The following is a 20621-nucleotide window of genomic DNA, read 5'->3' as shown; positions in this document are numbered from 1 at the left end:
TTTCATTCAAGAGTAAGTGTAGTCTAGAGTTCTTCTTCAGGAGTATTATGATGAAATTGTTATTTCTTTCAAGCAACATTCATTGTTTTGTTCTTGGCAGACAGCTGTAATCTCATGTTTTTATGTGGAGTTTTCCTCTTTTCCATTTTTCTACAGCCGTCTGGAGTTATAATGAAGAGTTTATCGCTCCTGGACGAATGCTGAATGAATTCTGCTCCTCCTGTCATTCGGAGAACAATGGTGCTTTAACGCGGCTCATATTTCATGTAGGCCGTGGTGGTGTTTATTTCAGAGGTGTGTGTGGGTCACAGACGCTCTCCGTGGGCTTGTCTCTCAGTTCCAGCTCAAAGCTCTGTGTTTATGGAGCTCGTATGCCATTAATCATTTTTCAGCTAAATAATGGTGTCATGCAATAATCCATCATGCACACAGAGTGCTAGGCATTACAGGATGTAATTACACTTAAGAGTATACGTGCGTGTGTGTGTGTGTGTGTGTGTGTGTGTGTGTGTGTGTGTGTGTGTGTGGGTGGGTGGGTAAGAATATTTCATAATGGCAGACTGTTTAAAAACTACATTAATAAATACTGTGTTTTTCCCAAATTTGATGACAGTGTGATTGTGGTTGGTGAGCTTGTTCTGCGAGTTTTGTTTTTTTGTTTGTTACTTATATGCTGTTGCTAGGGTGCTCTGTGTGGTTGCTAGGTGTGTGTTTTTTTTTTCCTGTCTGTCTTCTCTACTGTAATCTATTTATCTGTTGTTCTATAATTCTGACAGTCATAAGTTAATAAAATACAGGTTTGGATCGACATTGGGTTGACTGAATGATGCTTTGATTATTAAGCTTTATTTCCCTCTACAAAAAAATCCTGCTTTTTTAATTATAATTCAAGAGACTCCCACAAAGGCGGTAAATTGCGTCATACAGTGAGGGGACGAGCAATTTTTGAAGGGGACAATAACACAGTTAAAACTTGTAAGGATATGTATACACAGAGAAAGGTCTTTATACTATAAGTGACGCAGGGAGACCGTGCCACATTAGACAACATCAAGCTGTTGTGGTTGTTGTGGGATTTTCACCTATGTTTAGGATGGATATCTAAAGTCTGATGAAAACATGACGCTTAAATGTTAATTGTCAGCAGGATGCAGACAGAAATGAGTCTGATGGACATCCAGCAGCACTGATGAGTTCTGTGTGCCGTGTTTGTTCTCAGCTGTACAGTAGTATCGTCCGCTGTGTGTCGGGTCGGGGTTGTTGATGGTCAGGTTTGGTCCGGTCTGAACTGGATTCAGATGTCTCTCAGTGTCTCTGTACCAGGTGTAGTTCACTGCTGGGTTTGCATCACTGCTGCAGATCAGAGTCACTGGTTTGCCCTCTATCACTGAGCCGGAGGGAAACACTGACAATGATGTGTTTTTTGGGGCATCTGAGGAAAAAAAAAGATATGCAATGTAGAATGTGTGATCTAACAGTTTAACATTTGAAAGGCTGCAGGTTTTAGCCTCTCTATTTTACAAGTTTCAGATGCAGGTAACGTGTTGAAGCATTTGTTCAATCATCTGCAGCAGGCCACAACACTGACAAAACACCACATGTCTGTATTTTACCCATTACTTGTTCACTAACTGTGTGTAGAAGTTAAAGTCTACTGTGCTAAGACAACACAAACACAGTAAGATATAGGATGAGAAAGTGTTGTATATGTTCTTGTCTAAGTTTGTCATGCAGTCGAACAGAGACTGTCTTTCATGCTTGAACCATCTGAACTGAATGTCTAGCAGATTAACAAGTACTCACACTTACTGGACATCTAGTAGTTTACTAAGTACTCACTCTGGACATCTAGAAGTTTACCAATTACTCACTCTGGACATCTAGAAGATTACCAATTACTCACTCTGGACATCTGGAAGATTACCAAGTACACATACTGGACATCTAGAAGATTACCAAGTACTCACACTGGTCATCTAGAAGATTATCAAGTACTCACACTGGACATCTAGTAGTTTACTAAGTACTCACTCTGACCATCTAGAAGTTTACCAATTACTCACTCTGGACATCTAGAAGATTACCAAATACTCACGCTGGACATCTAGAAGATTACCAATTACTCACACTGGAGATCTAGAAGATTACCAAGTACTCACACTGGTCATCTAGAAGATTATCAAGTACTCACACTGGACATCTAGAAGATTACCTAGTACTCACACTGGACATCTAGAAGATTACCAAGTACTCAAACTGGACATCTAGTAGTTTACTAAGTACTCACTCTGACCATCTAGTATCTTATCAATTACTCACTCTGGACATCTAGAAGATTACCAAATACTCACTCTGGACATCTAGAAGATTACCAAATACTCACACTGGAGATCTAGAAGATTACCAAGTACTCACACTGGACATCTAGAAGATTACCTAGTACTCACACTGGACATCTAGAAGATTACCAAATACTCACACTGGAGATCTAGAAGATTACCAAGTACTCACACTGGACATCTAGAAGATTACCAAATACTCACACTGGAGATCTAGAAGATTACCAAGTACTCACACTGGACATCTAGAAGATTACCAATTACTCACACTGGAGATCTAGAAGATTACCAAGTACTCACACTGGACATCTAGAAGATTACCAAGTACACACACTGGACATCTAGAAGATTACCAAGTACACACACTGGACATCTAGAAGATTACCAAGTACTCACACTGGAGATCTAGAAGATTACCAAGTACTCGCACTGGACATCTAGAAGATTACCAATTACTCACACTGGACATCTAGAAAATGACCACGTACTCACACTGGACATCTAGAAGAATATCAAGTACTCGCACTGGACATCTAGAAGAATATCTAGTACTCGCACTGGACATCTAGAAGATTACCAAATACTCGCACTGGACATCTAGAAGATTACAAAGTACACATACTGGACATCTAGAAGAATATCAAGTACTCACACTGGACATCTATAAGATTACCAAATACTCGCACTGGACATCAAAAAGATTACCAAGTACTCGCACTGGACATCTAGAAAATGACCAAGTACTCACACTGGACATCTAGAAGATTACCAAGTACTCACACTGGATATCTAGAAGATTACCAAGTACTCACACTGGACATCTAGAAGATTACCAATTACTCACACTGGACATCTAGAAAATGACCAAGTACTCACACTGGACATCTAGAAAATGACCAAGTACTCACACTGGACATCTAGAAGAATATCAAGTACTCACACTGGACATCTATAAGATTACCAAATACTCGCACTGGACATCAAGAAGATTACCAAGTACTCGCACTGGACATCTAGAAAATGACCAAGTACTCACACTGGACATCTAGAAGATTACCAAGTACTCACACTGGATATCTAGAAGATTACCAAGTACTCACACTGGACATCTAGAAGATTACCAAGTACTCAACCTGGACATCCAGAAGATTACCAATTACTCACACTGGACATCTAGAAGAATACCAAGTACTCACACTGGACATCTAGAAGATTACAATGTACATATACTGGACATCTATAAGATTACCAAATACTCGCACTGGACATCTATAAGATTACCAAATACTCACACTGGATATCTAGAAGATTACCAAGTACTCACACTGGACATCTAGAAGATTACCAAGTACTCACACTGGACATCTAGAAGATTACCAATTACTCACACTGGACATCTAGAAAATGACCAAGTACTCACACTGGACATCTAGAAAATGACCAAGCACCCACACTGGACATCTAGAAGATTACCAAGTACTCACACTGGATATCTAGAAGATTACCAAGTACTCACACTGGACATCTAGAAGATTACCAAGTACTCACACTGGACATCTAGAAGAATATCAAGTACTCGCACTGGACATCTAGAAGATTACCAAGTACTCACAGTGGACATCTAGAAGATTACCAAGTACTCACACTGGACATCTAGAAGAATATCAAGTACTCACACTGGACATCTGGAAGATTACCAATTACTCACACTGGACATCTAGAAAATGACCAAGTACTCACACTGGACATCTAGAAAATGAGCAAGTACTCACACTGGACATCTAGAAGATTACCAAGTACTCACACTGGATATCTAGAAGATTACCAAGTACTCACACTGGACATCTAGAAGATTACCAAGTACTCACACTGGACATCTAGAAGAATATTAAGTACTCGCACTGGACATCTAGAAGATTACCAAGTACTCACACTGGACATCTAGAAGATTACCAAGTACTCTCACTGGACATCTAGAAGATTACCAAGTACTCACACTGGATATCTAGAAGATTACCAAGTACTCACACTGGACATCTAGAAGAATATCAAGTACTCACACTGGACATCTAGAAGATTACCAAGTACTCACACTGGACATCTAGAAGAATATCAAGTACTCGCACTGGACATCTAGAATATTACAAAATACACACACTGGGCCTCTAGAAGATTACCAGGTATTTGCAATAAACTCCTGGTAAATAAGCAAGTATTTGCACTGGATTTAAAAGTGATAACCCACAACTCACACTTTCTTTTAGATTACAGTAAAGACATAAACTGTAAAATAACACAAATTAATGTGTGGAAAGTATATATTACCAATTATTTAAAGGGGTCATATGATGTGATTAATTTTTTTTCTTTCTCTTTGCAGTATTACAAGCTTTTGGTACATAAAAAAATCAGTAAAGTTGCAAAGACTAAAGTCTCCAAAGGGATATTCATTCTAACAGTTAATAGTCAACCAATCCTACCTAAAACTACCTATTCTAACATGGCCCCACATGTCTACGTCAAGATGTGGGAAGATTTTCATAACGCTGCACAACTGTTCACATAAAGAAAGAAGGCGTTACTTTTATTCTTGCAGTTGCTGTTTGGCCAATCACAATGCACTGGATAGCTGGCCAATCACAGCACACCTCGCTTTTCAGACCGATGTGCTTTGTAAAAATTTACGCATTTCAGAAAGGCGGGGCATAGACTTGTAACACTCACACTGGACGTCCAGCACCACTGATGAGTTCTGTGTGCCGTGTTTGTTCTCAGCTGTACAGTAGTATCGTCCGCTGTGTGTCGGGTCGGTGTTGTTGATGGTCAGGTTTGGTCCGGTCTGAACTGGATTCAGAGGTCTCTCAGTGTCTCTGTACCAGGTGTAGTTCACTGCTGGGTTTTGCATCACTGCTGCAGATCAGAGTCACTGAACGACCCTCCAGAACTAAACCAGCTGTATTTATCCTCACCGATGTGTTTTTGGGAGCATCTAGTTGAGGAGAAAATCAGGTGATTACTTTACGATTTACAGCACTAATTATAGATGATCATTCAGCACAGATTGAAATAATTCCTGTCTTACACTGAACGTGTAGCAGACGAGACTCTTTTTTTGTGATTTGCTTCAGCGTGGGTGTTTTTTTCTGCTGCTGTAGCTGATATGTTGCAGTGCAGTTGAAAGTGACTCCATGATGACGGTGAGAAACAGTGAAGTTCAGATCAGAGATGAGATCAGTTTGGCTCTGATACTGTCGTCCTGTGACGCTCTCGATGAGAGACGAGCTCCATGTGAGAGATGGTGGACGAGACGGACAGAAGATCTTAGTAGAGCAGCGCAGACTCACTGAACTTCCCTCAATCACCTCCTCCTGATCCGGAAAGATGCTCAGTGTAGGTTTGGGTGGAGATCCTGAAAAACAGACAGAGACGCAGTCAAATATTACAAGATCTTATGTGTCATTATATCCGAAATTGAGGTATATATAGTACTGTAGTAGGTTTATTTTTATGTCCAGTCACACTATAGAAGCAGCATGAACAATATGACACTCACCTAAGACGACAATTTCAACTTGAGAGTATGTAGGTCCTCTGTAGCTATGTTTCAATATTCCATTGGCTTCAAGTCTGAAGTAATATGACCCATCATGACTCTGATCAACATTATCGAAGCGTGTGGTGCAGTTTTTCTGTGTAGCATTGCCAAATATTTCTCCTTTTAACAGTCCAGTGTTGGGGCTGCTGGAGTCAAACACAGCTATACTTCTTCCAACTTTAAACCACATTCTCTTTGCACTGTTAGTGAGGTCAGCTTCATATTCTTGATCAATATCAAATGTGCAGGGGATGAAAACACAGGATCCTTGCAGAGCTTCTACTCTCTTCGGCAGATTCATATTAAAGCCACAAAAAACACCTAAAACACAGACAAACAGATCGAAGGAAGTACACGATCAGAGAATACAAACAGAACACACTTCTGCAGAACTTATTACTCTTTAATCTCAAGGTCACGTGAAAATGCTTTCATAATAATAATTCATCTTGTTAAATAGAATAGAGGAATAGTCTAAGAATGAGACCTTGTATCAGAGATTCAGTAAGGAGGAACGTCACCAATGTTTCCATCATTTACATTCACCTTACAGCAGAATAACAAACAAATATAAACACACAATTAGACCTATATTATAATACAGAATTGACAATAAAGCAAGCAAGTTTACGGTTTTATGTGTAAATGAATTACCGGAGAAGAGATTTGAAGACGACAGAAATCCTCTCAGATCTCAAGCTCTAAATGTTTTACACTGGACGGAGGGAGAGATGTGTCTGAAAATAACAACTACTGTTTTTTCTTTCCCCGCTTCCCCTTTAGTCAGAACTCAGTAACAGCAGCCTGACCAATACATAAGTGGTCTCTCTTTCCCATCGCGTGTGCACACTTGCACACTTCTTTTACTTCTCTTATTTTAAATGCAAGTATAGCTGAAATCACAGCACAGCTATTGTCTTTATCTTGTGTATCAAATATATCAATGAAAACAGTTTTTACAATTTAGCTGCATCAGAATACACTATGTGGCACAGCACAGAGAGGCAAACAAATGTAATAATAAATTTACACTTTGCATGTTCAGAAGAAGTGAGCTGCTCAGTCTTGTGAAAATGCAAACAGGTTTGTGTAAGTAAATTGTTCAGTATAAATAAAGATAAGTAATACGAACCTAATATTTCTATGTTTTTATCATGTGTTTAAAAGTTATTTGAAAAACATCTATGACCTATGAAACACGTTCATGCTCTGATTACTATTGGTTTCACTGATAATAAACATATATTACATAAAGCATCATTATTTGTCCATGCCCTTGTTGATTAGATTAAAATCTTGAAGGCCCAGTTTCACAAACAAGGTTTAGCTTAAGCCAGGACTAGGCCTTCGTTTAATTAAGATATTTAAGCAACTTCACAAAATTGCCTTAGAAGAAAATGTAACAGATGTGCATCTTGACACAGAAATATTGACACTGACATATTTTAAGATATGTCAGAGCAAGATATTTTCAGATGAGACAACTGAAACATGTATTTTAGTCTGGGACTAAGCTTAAGTCTCGTCTGTGAAATCTTGGGGGAAAGTATTAATTTAAGGTACAATTATAACAAATAAAAATGTGCGATTAAATTCATGCAATAAATCGCAATCATATATTTTAATTGATTGACAGCCCTAAGTTAAAATGACTAAAATAAAATGTAGGATTAACTCATCAGTGGACTTTCCTCGTCAATATAGGCTATATTTTTTCACACTTTTCTCATTCCCACTTATTCACGTTTTTACTTGAATGAACCTCTGAAGGTAACCTTTGTCTTCAGAAAAGTTAGCATTTTCATTTTACCTGATAAAGTATTGTTTATTAGCTGAGCTTCTTTGTTTACAGCCGTTACCATGGAAACCACTATATTTCTGACATACCAAAAGCACCTCCTACTGGCAGAGAATGAATGTGCATTTTCAGTAATCCAGTCTGCAGTTTTTGTTCGGACCAATTGCTTCCCACAAATGTCTAAAATAAATATTTTTAAAATTCCAGATACTCCCACAAAAAGGCAGTAAAATGTGAAATTACCAACAGCTAACACTGTCAGTGAGGGAAAAAAACAACTCGATAAACAACCAAGAAGTGCCTTAATGCTGATGTTAAAATTTGAAATGTAGAAAATATGGAATTCAATGGAAAATGAAAATAAAGCCAAGGTTTTCACCATGGGTGGTGTGATGTTATTTGCCATAAATTTGACAGAATTACTATTATATTGTGAGATAATAGTGACTGATTGTAGTTTTGGTGGGCCTGTTTGAGAGTTGTTTTTCACTCCCAGTTCGTCCCTGCTTGCACATGTGTAACTTACTCCCACCTCTGGATCACTCTATCCAAACATATTTGACAGTAACATTTATGAGTCACTCCAGATATACAGTGAACCAAAAGACAAAGAGAAAAGTAAAGTTAAGTATATTGGGGGGACAATAATTATAAGAAATTTCAAAAGTCTAATGAATACATAACGTTTAAAAGTTAATTGTCAGCAGGATGCAGACAGAAATGAGTCTGCTGGACGTCCAGCAGCACTGATGAGTTCTGTGTGCCGTGTTTGTTCTCAGCTGTACAGTAGTATCTTCCGCTGTGTGTCAGGTTGGTGTTGTTGATGGTCAGGTTTGGTCCGGTCTGAACTGGATTCAGATGTCTCTCAGTGTCTCTGTACCAGGTGTAGTTCACTGCTGGGTTTGCATCACTGCTGCAGATCAGAGTCACTGAACGACCCTCCATCACTGAGCCGGAGGGAAACACTGACAACGATGTGTTTTTTGGGGCATCTGAGGAAAAAAAAAGATATGCAATGTAGAATGTGTGATCTAACAGTTTAACATTTGAAAGACTGCAGGTTTAAAGCTCTCTTTTTACAAGTTTAAGATGCAGGTAACGTGTTGAAACATCGACAGCAGGTCACAACACCACTTGTCTGTATTATACCCGTTACTAATTTACTTCACACTAACTGTGTGCAGACATTTAAGCCTACTGTGCTAAAACAGTACAAACACAGTAAGATATAGGATGAGAATGTGTTGTATATGCTCTTGTCTAAGTTTGTCATGCAGTCGGCCAGAGACTGTCTTTCATGCTTGGACCATCTGAACTGAATGTCCTGCAGATTAACAAGTACTCACACTTACTGGACATCTAGTAGTTTACTAAGTACTCACTCTGGCCATCTAGAATTTACCAATTACTCACTCTGGACATCTAGAAGATTACCAAGTACCCACACTGGACATCTAGAGGATTATTAAGTACTTGGACTAGACTCCTGGTAAAATAACAACTATTTGCACTGGATGTACAAAAGGATAACCCAGTACTCACACTGGACACAGTACTTACACCAGACATCTTGTAGATTGCCAAGTACTTGCAGTAGAGACCCAGAAGATTACAATAACTCATGCTAGATTCTCAGCAGATTACCAAGTACACACACTGGATGTTTACCAGATTATTTGCACTAGAAAACTAGAAGATTACCAAGTACTCACACTTGACATCAAGAAGATTCCCAAGTACTGGCACTGGACATCTGGAAGATTACCAAGTTAATGCACTGAATGTTCAGCAGATTACTTGCAGAAGATTACCAAGTACTCACATTGGACATCTATAAGAGTACCAAGTACTCACACTTGACATCTAGAAGATTACCAAGTACTTACATTGGGCATCTGGCAGATTACCAAGTACTCACACTTGACATCTAGAAGATTACCAAGTACTTACATTGGGCATCTGGAAGATAACCAAGTACATGCACTGGATGTTCAGCAGATTACTTGCACTGGACGTCTAGAAGATTACCAAGTACTCACATATAGACATCTGGAAGATTACCAAGTACTCACATTGGACATCTAGAAGATTACCAAGTACTAACATTGGACATCTAGAAGATTACCAAGTAAATGCACTGGATGTTAAGCAGATTACTTGCACTGGACGTCTAGACGATTACCAAGTACTCACATTGGACATCTTTAAGATTACCAAGTAAATGCACTGGATGTTCAGCAGATTACTTGCACTGGACATCTAGACGATTACCAAGTACTCACATTGGACATCTTTAAGATTACCAAGTAAATGCACTGGATGTTCAGCAGATTACTTGCACTGGACATCTAGAAGATTACCAAGTACTCACACTTGACATCTAGAAGATTACCAAGTACTTACATTGGGCATCTGGCAGATTACCAAGTACTCACACTTGACATCTAGAAGATTACCAAGTACTTACATTGGGCATCTGGAAGATAACCAAGTACATGCACTGGATGTTCAGCAGATTACTTGCACTGGACGTCTAGAAGATTACCAAGGACTCACATATAGACATCTGGAAGATTACCAAGTACTCACATTGGACATCTAGAAGATTACCAAGTACTAACATTGGACATCTAGAAGATTACCAAGTAAATGCACTGGATGTTAAGCAGATTACTTGCACTGGACGTCTAGACGATTACCAAGTACTCACATTGGACATCTTTAAGATTACCAAGTAAATGCACTGGATGTTCAGCAGATTACTTGCACTGGACATCTAGACGATTACCAAGTACTCACATTGGACATCTTTAAGATTACCAAGTAAATGCACTGGATGTTCAGCAGATTACTTGCACTGGACATCTAGAAGATTACCAAGTACTCACACTTGACATCTAGAAGATTACCAAGTACTTACATTGGACATCTGGAAGATTACCAAGTTCTCACACTTGACATCTAGAAGATTACCAAGTACATGCACTGGATGTTCAGCAGATTACTTGCAGAAGATTACAAAGTACTCACATTGGACATCTATAAGATTACGAAGTACTCACACTTGACATCTAGAAGATTACCAAGTACTCACATTGTACATCTAGAAGATTACCAAGTTCTCACACTTGACATCTAGAAGATTACCAAGTACTCACATTGTACATCTAGAAGATTACCAAGTTCTCACACTTGACATCTAGAAGATTACCAAGTACTCACATTGGACATCTAGAAGATTACCAAGTACTAACATTGGACATCTAGAAGATTACCAAGTACATGCACTGGATGTTCAGCAGATTACTAGCACTCGACATCTAGAAGATTACCAAGTACTCACATTGGACATCTGGAAGATTACCAAGTACTCACATTGGACATCTAAAAGATTACCAAGTACTAACATTGGACATCTAGGAGATTACCAAGTAGCCTACATGCACTGGATGTTCAGCAGATTACTTGCACTGGACATCTAGAAGATTACCAAGTACTCACACTTGACATCTAGGACTTCTAGATGTCAAGTGTAAGTACTTGGTAATCTTTGAGATGTCCAGTGTGAGTACTTGGTAATCTTCTAGATGTCCAGTGTGAGTATTTGGTAATCTTCTACACACAAACAGGAAGATCCAAGTGCAGTGTTTTATTTGGGAAATCCAAAAATTACAATCCAGTAAGCAAAGGTCACAATCCAGGTAAGCAGTCAGAACAAGAAACATAAAAGTCCACAAGGAAACACGAAACACCAGTGAACACGAAAAAGCCGGGTAACATTAAACAAGGACTCCATGAATTAGATAGAGACAGGCTGGTTTAAGGACAGGTGCAAACGATGAAAGTGGAGACAGCTGAGTGCAATAAACAGGTGTGCAATTAACTGTGATGAATGGGACAAAGGCTTGTGGGAAATGTAGTGCCTGCAGTGGGGTGACTATGGGGAAGTGAGACCACTAGTGGACACCCAGGGAAACACCAACCAGACACTGTGACATTACCCCCTCCTCTAAGGAGCAGCTACCAGATGCTCCACCGAACACAAGAACAATCCAAGGAACACAGAGACCAGGAGGGAGGTGGACTGGTGGAGGATAAAGGGGGGGGGGGCAGGGCCATAAAGGGAAACAGAGACTGGAAGTGAAAAAACAACAACAACAAGGAGACCAGGAGGGAGGTGGACCAGCAGAGGACCAGGGGGAGGGATGAAGGGCCAGGTCCATAGAGTGAAACTGAGAAAAAAAAACAACAACAACAACAACAACAAAACAAAGAGGCCAGGAGGGAACGGAAAGTTCAGGGGCCCAGGGCAGAGCCGACAGGGCAGGAATTCAGGGTGGAGCAGGTGGAACTGGAGCCCACTGAGATGTCGCAGATTGGACTGACGCCCAACAGGTCGGTGCAGAGAACCACCACCGCTTTGTGGTTGAGACAGAGGCCAACCAAGGCGGCGCAGAGGGCCACCACAGCCGAGCAGACAAGACAGATACCCACCAGGGCGGCATAGAGGAGCAACAATAATGTAAGAACACGATTCCAATAAATTGGGACACTGTACAAATTGTGCTAAAAAAAAGAAATAGAATAATTTACATTTAACATTTAATCATTTAGCAGACGCTTTTATCCAAAATGACTTACAAATTAGAACAATAGAAGCAATCAGACAACAAGAGAACAACAACAGTATACAAGTGCCATGACAAGTCTCAGTTAGTCTAGTACAGAACACGTAACTAGGTTGTTGTTGTTTTTTTAAGAATATGATAGACAAGAAAAGAAAAGGTAAGTGCTAGCATTAATTGGTTAAATGCTGGCGAAAAAGATGAGTCTTTAGATGTTTTTTGAAAATGAGTAAAGACTCAGCTGTTCAAATTAAGATTTGGAGGTCATTCCACCAGTTGGGCACAGTCCAACAAAAGGTCAGTGAAAGTGATTTTGAACCTCTTTGGGATGGCACCACAAGGCGTCGTTCACTTGCAGAGCGCAAACTTCTGGAGGGCAGATAAAATTGAACTAGTGAGTTTAGATATGTTGGTGCCATGCCAGTGGTCGTCTTGTAGGAAAGAATCAGTACCTTGAATTTGATGCGAGCAGCTACTGGTAGCCGTGTAACCTGATGAGTAGAGTTTTTTTTGGCTCATTGAAGACAACCCTCGCTGCTGCATTCTGGATCAGTTGCAGAGGCTTGACAGTACATGCAGGAAGAGCCAGGAGAGCATTACAATAGTCTAGTCTGGAGAGAACAAGAGCTTGGACAAGAAGTTGGGTGGATTGCTCTGGCGGGAATGGTCTAATCTTCCTAATGTTGCATAAGGCAAATCTGTAGGACCGGGTTGTTGTAGCAATATGGTCTGTGAAGCTTAACTCATGATCCATCACAACTTCTAGGTTTCTGGGTGTCCTGAAGGAGTTATGGTTGTAACCCAGCTGTAGAGAGAAGTTGTGATGAAACGATGGGTTATCTGGAACCACCAGCAGTTTTGTCTTTTTTGTCAGCAAGGTTGAGCTGAAGGTGATGGTCATTCATCCAGCTAAAAATGTCACTCAGACAGGCTGAAATGCGAGCAGCTACCGTCGGGTCATCTGGTTGGAATGAGAAGTAGAGTTGAGTGTCATCAGCGTAGCAGTGATAAGAAAAGTCATGCTTCTGAATGACAGATCCTAATGACGTCATGTAGATAGAGAAGAGAAGCGGTCCAGGTACTGAGCCTTGAGGAACCCCAGTAGCAAGTCGTTGTGACTTAGAAACTTCACCCCTCCAAGACACCCTGAAGGATCTATCAGAGAGGTAGGACTTAAACCACAGGAGTATGGTTCCAGAGATGCCCATCTTTCTGAGGGTGGACAGGAGAAATGATCCAGAGTGAAGAGCAAAGTGGAAAACTGTTCTGTGGTCAGGCGATTCAAAATTTTGTACAGTGTACCAACTTTTTTGGAATCGGGTTTGCACATTATAACTTTTTTTTTTTTTTTTTTTTTGCATAAACTCATTGCATTACACCAAATAATGTTATTTTTAGCAATGTCATATGACCCCTTTAAGACTTGTAACACTCACACTGGACATCCAGCAGCACTGATGAGTTCTGTGTGCCGTGTTTGTTCTCAGCTGTACAGTAGTATCGTCCGCTGTGTGTTGGGTCGGTGTTGTTGATGGTCAGGTTTGGTCCGGTCTGAACTGGATTCAGAGGTCTCTCAGTGTCTCTGTACCAGGTGTAGTTCACTGCTGGTGGGTTTGCATCACTGTTGCAGATCAGAGTCACTGAACGACCCTCCAGAACTAAACCAGCTGGATTTATCCTCACAGATGTGTTTTTAGGAGCATCTAGTTGAGGAGAAAATCAGGTGATTACTTTATGATTTACAGCACTAATTATAGATGATCATTCAGCACAGATTGATATTATTCCTGTCTTACACTGAACGTGTAGCAGACGAGACTCTTGTGTTGTGTTCTGCTGCTGTATCTGGTGTGTTGCAGTGCAGGTGAAATTGACCCTGTGATGACGGTGAGAAACAGTGAAGTTCAGATCAGAGATAAGCTCAATTTGGCTCTGATACGGTCGTCCTGTGACGTTCTTGATGAGAGACGAGCTCCATGTGAGAGATGGTGGATGAGACGGACAGAAGATCTTAGTAGAGCAGCGCAGACTCACTGAACTTCCCTCAATCACCTTCTCCTGATCTGGAAAGAAGCTCAGTGTAGGTTTGGGTGGAGATCCTGAAAAACAGACAGAGACGCAGTCAAATATTACAAGATCTTATGTGTCATTATATCCAAAATTGAGGTATATATTGTACTGTAGTAGGTTTATTTTTATGTCCAGTCACACTATAGAAGCAGCATGAACAATATGACACTCACCTAAGACGACAATTTCAACTTCAGAGTATGTAGGTCCTGTGTAGCTATGTTTCAGTATTCCATTGGCTTCAAGTCTGAAGTTATATAACCCACTATGACTCTGATCAACATTATCGAAGCGTGTGGTGCAGTTTTTCTGTGTAGCATTGCCAAATATTTCTCCTTTTAACAGTCCAGTGTTGGGGCTGCTGGAGTCAAACACTACAACGGGAGGGTTTCCGTCTTTATACCATTTTCTCTTTGCACTGTCAGTGAGGTCAGCTTCATATTGTTGATCAATGTCAAATGTGCAGGGGATGAAAACACAGGATCCTTTCAGAGCTTCTACTTTATTTGGCAGATTGGTATTAAAGTCACACAAAACACCTAAAACAAAAACAAACAGATATAAGGAAGTAATCACAGAAAATTCAAGCAGAACACACTCCTGCAGAACTTATTGCTCTTCGATCTCATGAAGGTCACTTAAAAGTGCTTTCATAATAATAATTAATCTTGTTAAATAGAGGAATAATCTAAGAATGAGACCTTGTATCAGAAATCCAGTGACGAGGAACGCCACCAATGTTTCCATCATTTACATTCACCTTACAGCAAAATAATAAACAAATAAAAACACACAATTAGGCTTATATTATAATACAGAATTGACAATAAAGCAAAACTGAAAACTACAGAAGGTTTATGGTTTTGTGTGTAAATAATTACCAGGGAAGAAGACAGAAATCCTCTTAGAGCTCAGTCTCTAAATGCTTTTACACTGGACCGAGGGAGAGATGTGTGTGAAAATAACCACTGCTGGGTTTTTCACTTCTCCTTTAGTCAGAACTCATTAATAACAGCCTGACCAAGAAATAAATATGACCCTTATTATCATTCAGTACTTTTTGATATAGTTGCATGAGATTATTTACTGTTATGTGATGCTGTGTTCAACTTCAACATAGAAACAATTCATTTTAGTAAACTTTAGATGGTCAGAAACATCACATTTGAAACACAGTCCTAAGACAGGAAATATAGTGCAGTGTGGCTTTCACACGTGAAGTGAATGTGTCTGTGTCTGTGTCTGTGTCAACACTACGAGCTGCTCGCTTGGTTATAATGCTATAGCTTCTCCTTCAGTATGAGCTGATTAACTAGTTGATCAATAAAATCAAAAACAATACCATATTCTCTGGTTATTTTGGTGAGTATGCATTTCATATTCAACCTGATTAAACATTATATATATATTATACTATTATATATATAGTCTCTGTCATGAATCTGGTCTAGGAACTTCCATTCACTCACCACCAGAGGTCACTATGAATGTACTGCCTGTGTTGTCTTTGCTTTCCTAGGATCCAGTCTCTGCCATGGGTCCCGACCCCATCTGCTCGGACCTGGTAAACTTCAGTTCCATCTGCTCCACCCTGGTGGGCTTCTGTCCCATCTACTTGACTGTGGTGGTCCTCTGCTCTGCCCTGGTGGGCTCCAGCTCCATCTGCTTTGTCTTGGTGGGCTCCAGTTCCTCCTGCTCCACCCTGGTGGGCTTCTGTCCCATCTACTTGACTGTGGTGGTCCTCTGCTCTGCCCTGGTGGGCTCCAGCTCCATCTGCTTTGTCTTGGTGGGCTCCAGTTCCTCCTGCTCCACCCTGGTGGGCTTCTGTCCCATCTACTTGACTGTGGTGGTCCTCTGCTCTGCCCTGGTGGGCTCCAGCTCCATCTGCTTTGTCTTGCTGGGCTTCAGTTCCATCTGCTCCACCCTGGTGGGCTCCAGCTCCATCTGCTTTGTCTTGCTGGGCTTCAGTTCCATCTGCTCCAACCTGGTGGGCTCCAGCTCCGTCTGCTTTGGCCTGATGGGCTTCAGTTCTTTCTGCTTTGGCCTGGTGGGCTCCATTTCCTCCTGCTCTGCCCTGGTGGGCTTCTGTCCCATCTGCTTGGCTGTGGTGGTCGTCTGCTCCGTCCTGGTAGGCTCCAGCTCCGCCTGTTTTGTCCTGGTGGGCTCCAGTTCCTGCTCCACCTAGTTCCTGCTCCACCCTGGATTTCTGCTCTGTTGTCTCTGCCTCAGGCCCCTGCCACTCCACTTCCACGTGGACTTGGCCCTCCATCCCTCTCCTCCTTGCGCCTCCGCTCCACCACCCTCCTGAATCGTAAAGTGTTTGGAGCATCTGGAAGCCGCTCCTTGTGGGGATGGGGGGAGGGGTGAAATGTCATGAATCTGGTCTAGGACCTTCCATTCACTCACCACCAGAGGTCACCCGCTCACTACATGGACTCCTGCACCACACCCACTGTTGCACTTCACCCCAGACTACAGGTACCATCACCCACTGCACTGATTACACACACACAGCTGAAACCAGTCACACATTCACTATATAACACTCACCCATATCACTTTCAAACTGCAGAGTATTGTTTAGCCCATGTCGTCTCGTTTCCTGCCTTGTCTTGCCTTCGTGTTTTGTTCTTGGATTGTTTACCTCGTTTTTGATTCTTATTTTGGGACTTACCCTTCGGATTACCCTGTCTGGATATAGTTGGCTATCGAAGACCCACGCCTGCCCTTGGATTATTCTTGTGTCGTGCCCTATATATACCTGTTTGCCGTTGTTTGACCCATGCCTGTTTTGACCACATCTTTTTTCAATAAAAGCTTGCACATGGATCCGCACGTCTCACATCTTGTCATCCCTGTGACAGTCTCCATATATAGGTTATATTTACACACTCACTGGAGTTTCCTACAGAGCGAGTGTCCGTCTGCATTAATAATTCCGCATGAGGTAGAAGAACACTGAGAACAATAAAGAGAGAGAGAGAGAGCTGAATGTGTGTAAATGACTTGTTCTGTTTGTATTTGTGTAATTGCTGTGCTGGTTAGTTAATTTGAGAGGAGTTTGAACACTCATTATACGAGAGCTGCTGCTTTAGCTTAATAAGAATCAACTCATGCAGTGATATTCATGTTTTAATTAAAAGACGAGTGTGTGTGTGTGTGTGTGTGTGTGTGTGTGTTTGCACAGCCTTTACACAACCTTCTCTACTCTAATCTATTTATCTGTTGTTCTATAGTTCTGACAGTCATAGGTCTATTAGATCTGTTGAAAAGAGCAGCATAAATGTTCGTCTTCAGAGAAGAAAATAAAGATTTGTTGAGTAAATGATTCTTTGATTATTAAGCTTAATTTCCCTCTCCAAAAACACCTGCTTTTTTGCTTCCCTAAAATATCTAAAATGAACACTTAAAAATTCAAGATACTCCCACAAAGGCAGTAAAATGTGAAATTACCAAAAGCTAACGCTCTCCATGAGGAAAACAACTCGATAAACAACCAAGAAATGCCTTAATGCTGATGTTAAAATGTGAAACGGTTGATATTAGAGGAAGAAATCATAGAAGTCAATGGAAAATGAGAGAAAAGCAAAGGTTGTGTGTGAACGTTAACAGCTAAAGCTAAACCAGGACTCGTCTGAACACTATATATCATCTATATGCAGCATGAACCTCAGAGCCCAGAGGACCTGCGTGAAAACAGCCATTAGACCTCTAGACATCTGCCTGAATGTGTTATTGCTGTAACTTTAATCTCTGCGGCTCCAGGAAGAAAAGCTTTATTTATCGGAATGATTTTATCAGAATCAGTGAGGGACCCTGCTGTCTATTAAGCACACTAGAATATACACACCACGTCTAGTGAGCGAGTGAGATATGAGGGTCATCTGAGGTCGAGCGGTTAGTGTTTGTGTCCCACAGGCAGATGCTCTCCTTTACTTCAGCCTGGAAGCTTGTTCCCGACATTAAATCTGATGGAGAAGAACATACCCAAGGCAAGTGTGTGTGTGTGTGTTCAGTGTCTGTATGTATTTCCCTGTATGTGTTTCAAGCTCTTTGAATGTTTCTGTCCCTCTCTGAATAACTGCATTAACACACTAGGTTTGCACGAGTTCACTGAACTCGTAATATCATAATTATACAGCATTATAAATTATATAATCAGCAGAGATTCAAAAATCTCATAGGACACTTCTGAGATAATTACATGTAATGGATATAATGTATATAATTTCAATGTCCTTTATGTGGTTATGATGATGATTGTTATAAAGGATGTAAACAAGACGTATGTATATAGATGCATTCAGTCAGTCAGAATAGAATTAAGCCCCTCCCTTCTGCAGAAACACACTTCACGTCCCATAATCCTCCTCTCTGTATGAACTAAAGAGCAAAACATTGAATAGCCTTTCCATCCAATCGTTTCTCAACTGTAATTCTTAATATGAGAAGTTGCACACACATTCAAACTGGCTGTTATTAACCTCTCATCAAAAAACACACAACTTGACCCCAAAGAACTAGTTAATTATAGACTAATCTCGAATCTTTTCAAGATACTAGAAAAGGTGGTATCCTCACAATTATATTCCTTCTTAGAGAAAAATGGTATATGTGAGGATTTCCAGTCAGGATTTAGACCGCATCATAGTACTGAGACTGCTCTCCTTAGAGTTACAAATGATCTGCTCTTATCATCTGATCATGGTTGTATCTCTCTATTAGTTTTATTGGATCTTAGTGCTGCGTTTGACACAATTGACCACAACGTTCTTTTGCATAGACTTGAACACTTTTTTGGCATTAATGGAAGCGCATTAGCATGGTTTAAATCATACTTATATGACCGCCATCAGTTCGTAGCAGTGAATGAAGATGTAGTGCAGTATGGAGTACCTCAAGGCTCAGTACTAGGGCCACTACTCTTCACGCTTTATATGTTACCCTTGGGAGATATCATCAGGAAACATGGTGTTAGCTTTCACTGTTATGCTGATGATACTCAGCTCTATATTTCTTCGCGGCAGCAAGAGTTCTTACTAGAACCAGGAAGTATGACCATATTAGCCCGGTCCTGTCAACACTGCACTGGCTCACTATCAAACATTGTATAGATTTTAAAATATTGCTTATTACTTATAAAGCCCTGAATGGTTTAGCACCTCAGTATTTGAATGAGCTCCTTTTACATTATACTCCTCTACGTCCGCTACGTTCTCAAAACTCAGGCAATTTGATAATACCTAGAATATCAAAATCAACTGCGGGCGGCAGATCCTTTTCCTATTTGGCGCCTAAACTCTGGAATAACCTACCTAACATTGTTCGGGAGGCAGACACACTCTTGCAGTTTAAATCTAGATTAAAGACCCATCTCTTTAACCTGGCATACACATAACATATCCAAATCCGTTAAAGGATTTTTAGGCTCAAATAATTGCAATGATATTATTTAAACTGGACATATTGCTTTATTGACACACTATTTTCCTAATTAATGTTGTTCAGTTGCTTTGACACAGTCTTTTTTTGTTTAAAGCGCTATATAAATAAAGGTGACTTGACTTGACACATACACACACAATTTTTTTTTTAATAAAAATCAAAACTACTGACATCAGATGCATTAAACATGAGTGTGTTGAGGTCGGGCTGAATTTATTGCTAAAACTATAGTCAAGTCATCTTTATTTCTATAGCGCTTGATACAATGCAAGCAGCTTCACATTCAGTGTATACTGTGCTCTGTCGTGCACTAGCACTGAATTTAGAATAGCATACTATTATTCAACTCTTACGCTTTCTGCCATACGTTTATTAAATTGTATGTGCTAGTATTCTGAATTCATCCTGCTAGTCCATTGGGCAGGCAGAGGTCTGTGCTGGGAAACGGTTTCTGTTCCTGTCAGAACAAGAGTGATGAGAAAGCAGCAGGAGAGCTCAATGTCTGCCTCCTGCTGGACACAGACACATACAGACGTCTGTAGGAGGCTCATTAACCCCGAGTGCTCCTCAGGTCCTCGTGGGCGGGAGACGCCGTCTGCTGAGAAACAACATGAGCATCAGCGTGCTGTCTACACAAATGCACATTTAGATGGTGGGCTGTCTGATGCACATCGTGCACAAAAATGGAAATCACCAGCAGATGTGTCATTTTAAACCATTTCTAGTCATTCGAGTAGTCAAGTTTAAAT

The 20621-nt window shown here is 40.5% G+C and overlaps 1 protein-coding gene across 1 annotated transcript; it reads right to left on the bottom strand.

The window, feature by feature from the left end:
* Nucleotides 1–925: 925 nt before the first annotated feature.
* LOC113071345 (hemicentin-1-like) lies at nucleotides 926–15056 on the bottom strand. Its single transcript, XM_026244707.1, has 9 exons — nucleotides 15032–15056; nucleotides 14601–14966; nucleotides 14154–14456; nucleotides 13794–14060; nucleotides 8438–8724; nucleotides 5893–6220; nucleotides 5422–5748; nucleotides 5064–5249; nucleotides 926–1432 (listed from the first exon to the last, which is right to left on the bottom strand). Exons 1-9 carry the CDS (start codon nucleotides 15054–15056, stop codon nucleotides 1134–1136), a joined length of 2388 nt encoding a protein of 795 aa, XP_026100492.1. The 3' UTR covers nucleotides 926–1133.
* Nucleotides 15057–20621: the final 5565 nt, after the last annotated feature.

This window comes from Carassius auratus, unplaced genomic scaffold, assembly GCF_003368295.1.
Source record: "Carassius auratus strain Wakin unplaced genomic scaffold, ASM336829v1 scaf_tig00007156, whole genome shotgun sequence".
NCBI lineage: Eukaryota > Metazoa > Chordata > Actinopteri > Cypriniformes > Cyprinidae > Carassius > Carassius auratus.
The sequence above is the reverse complement of the archived record's forward strand: the minus strand, read 5'-3'. Positions and strand labels throughout refer to the sequence as shown.

Bases quoted from the DNA above. Each gene is read 5' to 3' on its own strand.
- LOC113071345 (XM_026244707.1), bottom strand. From the start codon at position 15,056: ATGAGATCGAAGAGCAATAAGTTCT. The intron at 14,457-14,600 runs GTGAGTGTCATA...TCTGTTTTTCAG, and splicing joins AGTTGAAATTGTCGTCTTAG to GATCTCCACCCAAACCTACA. The intron at 5,749-5,892 runs GTGAGTGTCATA...TCTGTTTTTCAG, and splicing joins AGTTGAAATTGTCGTCTTAG to GATCTCCACCCAAACCTACA.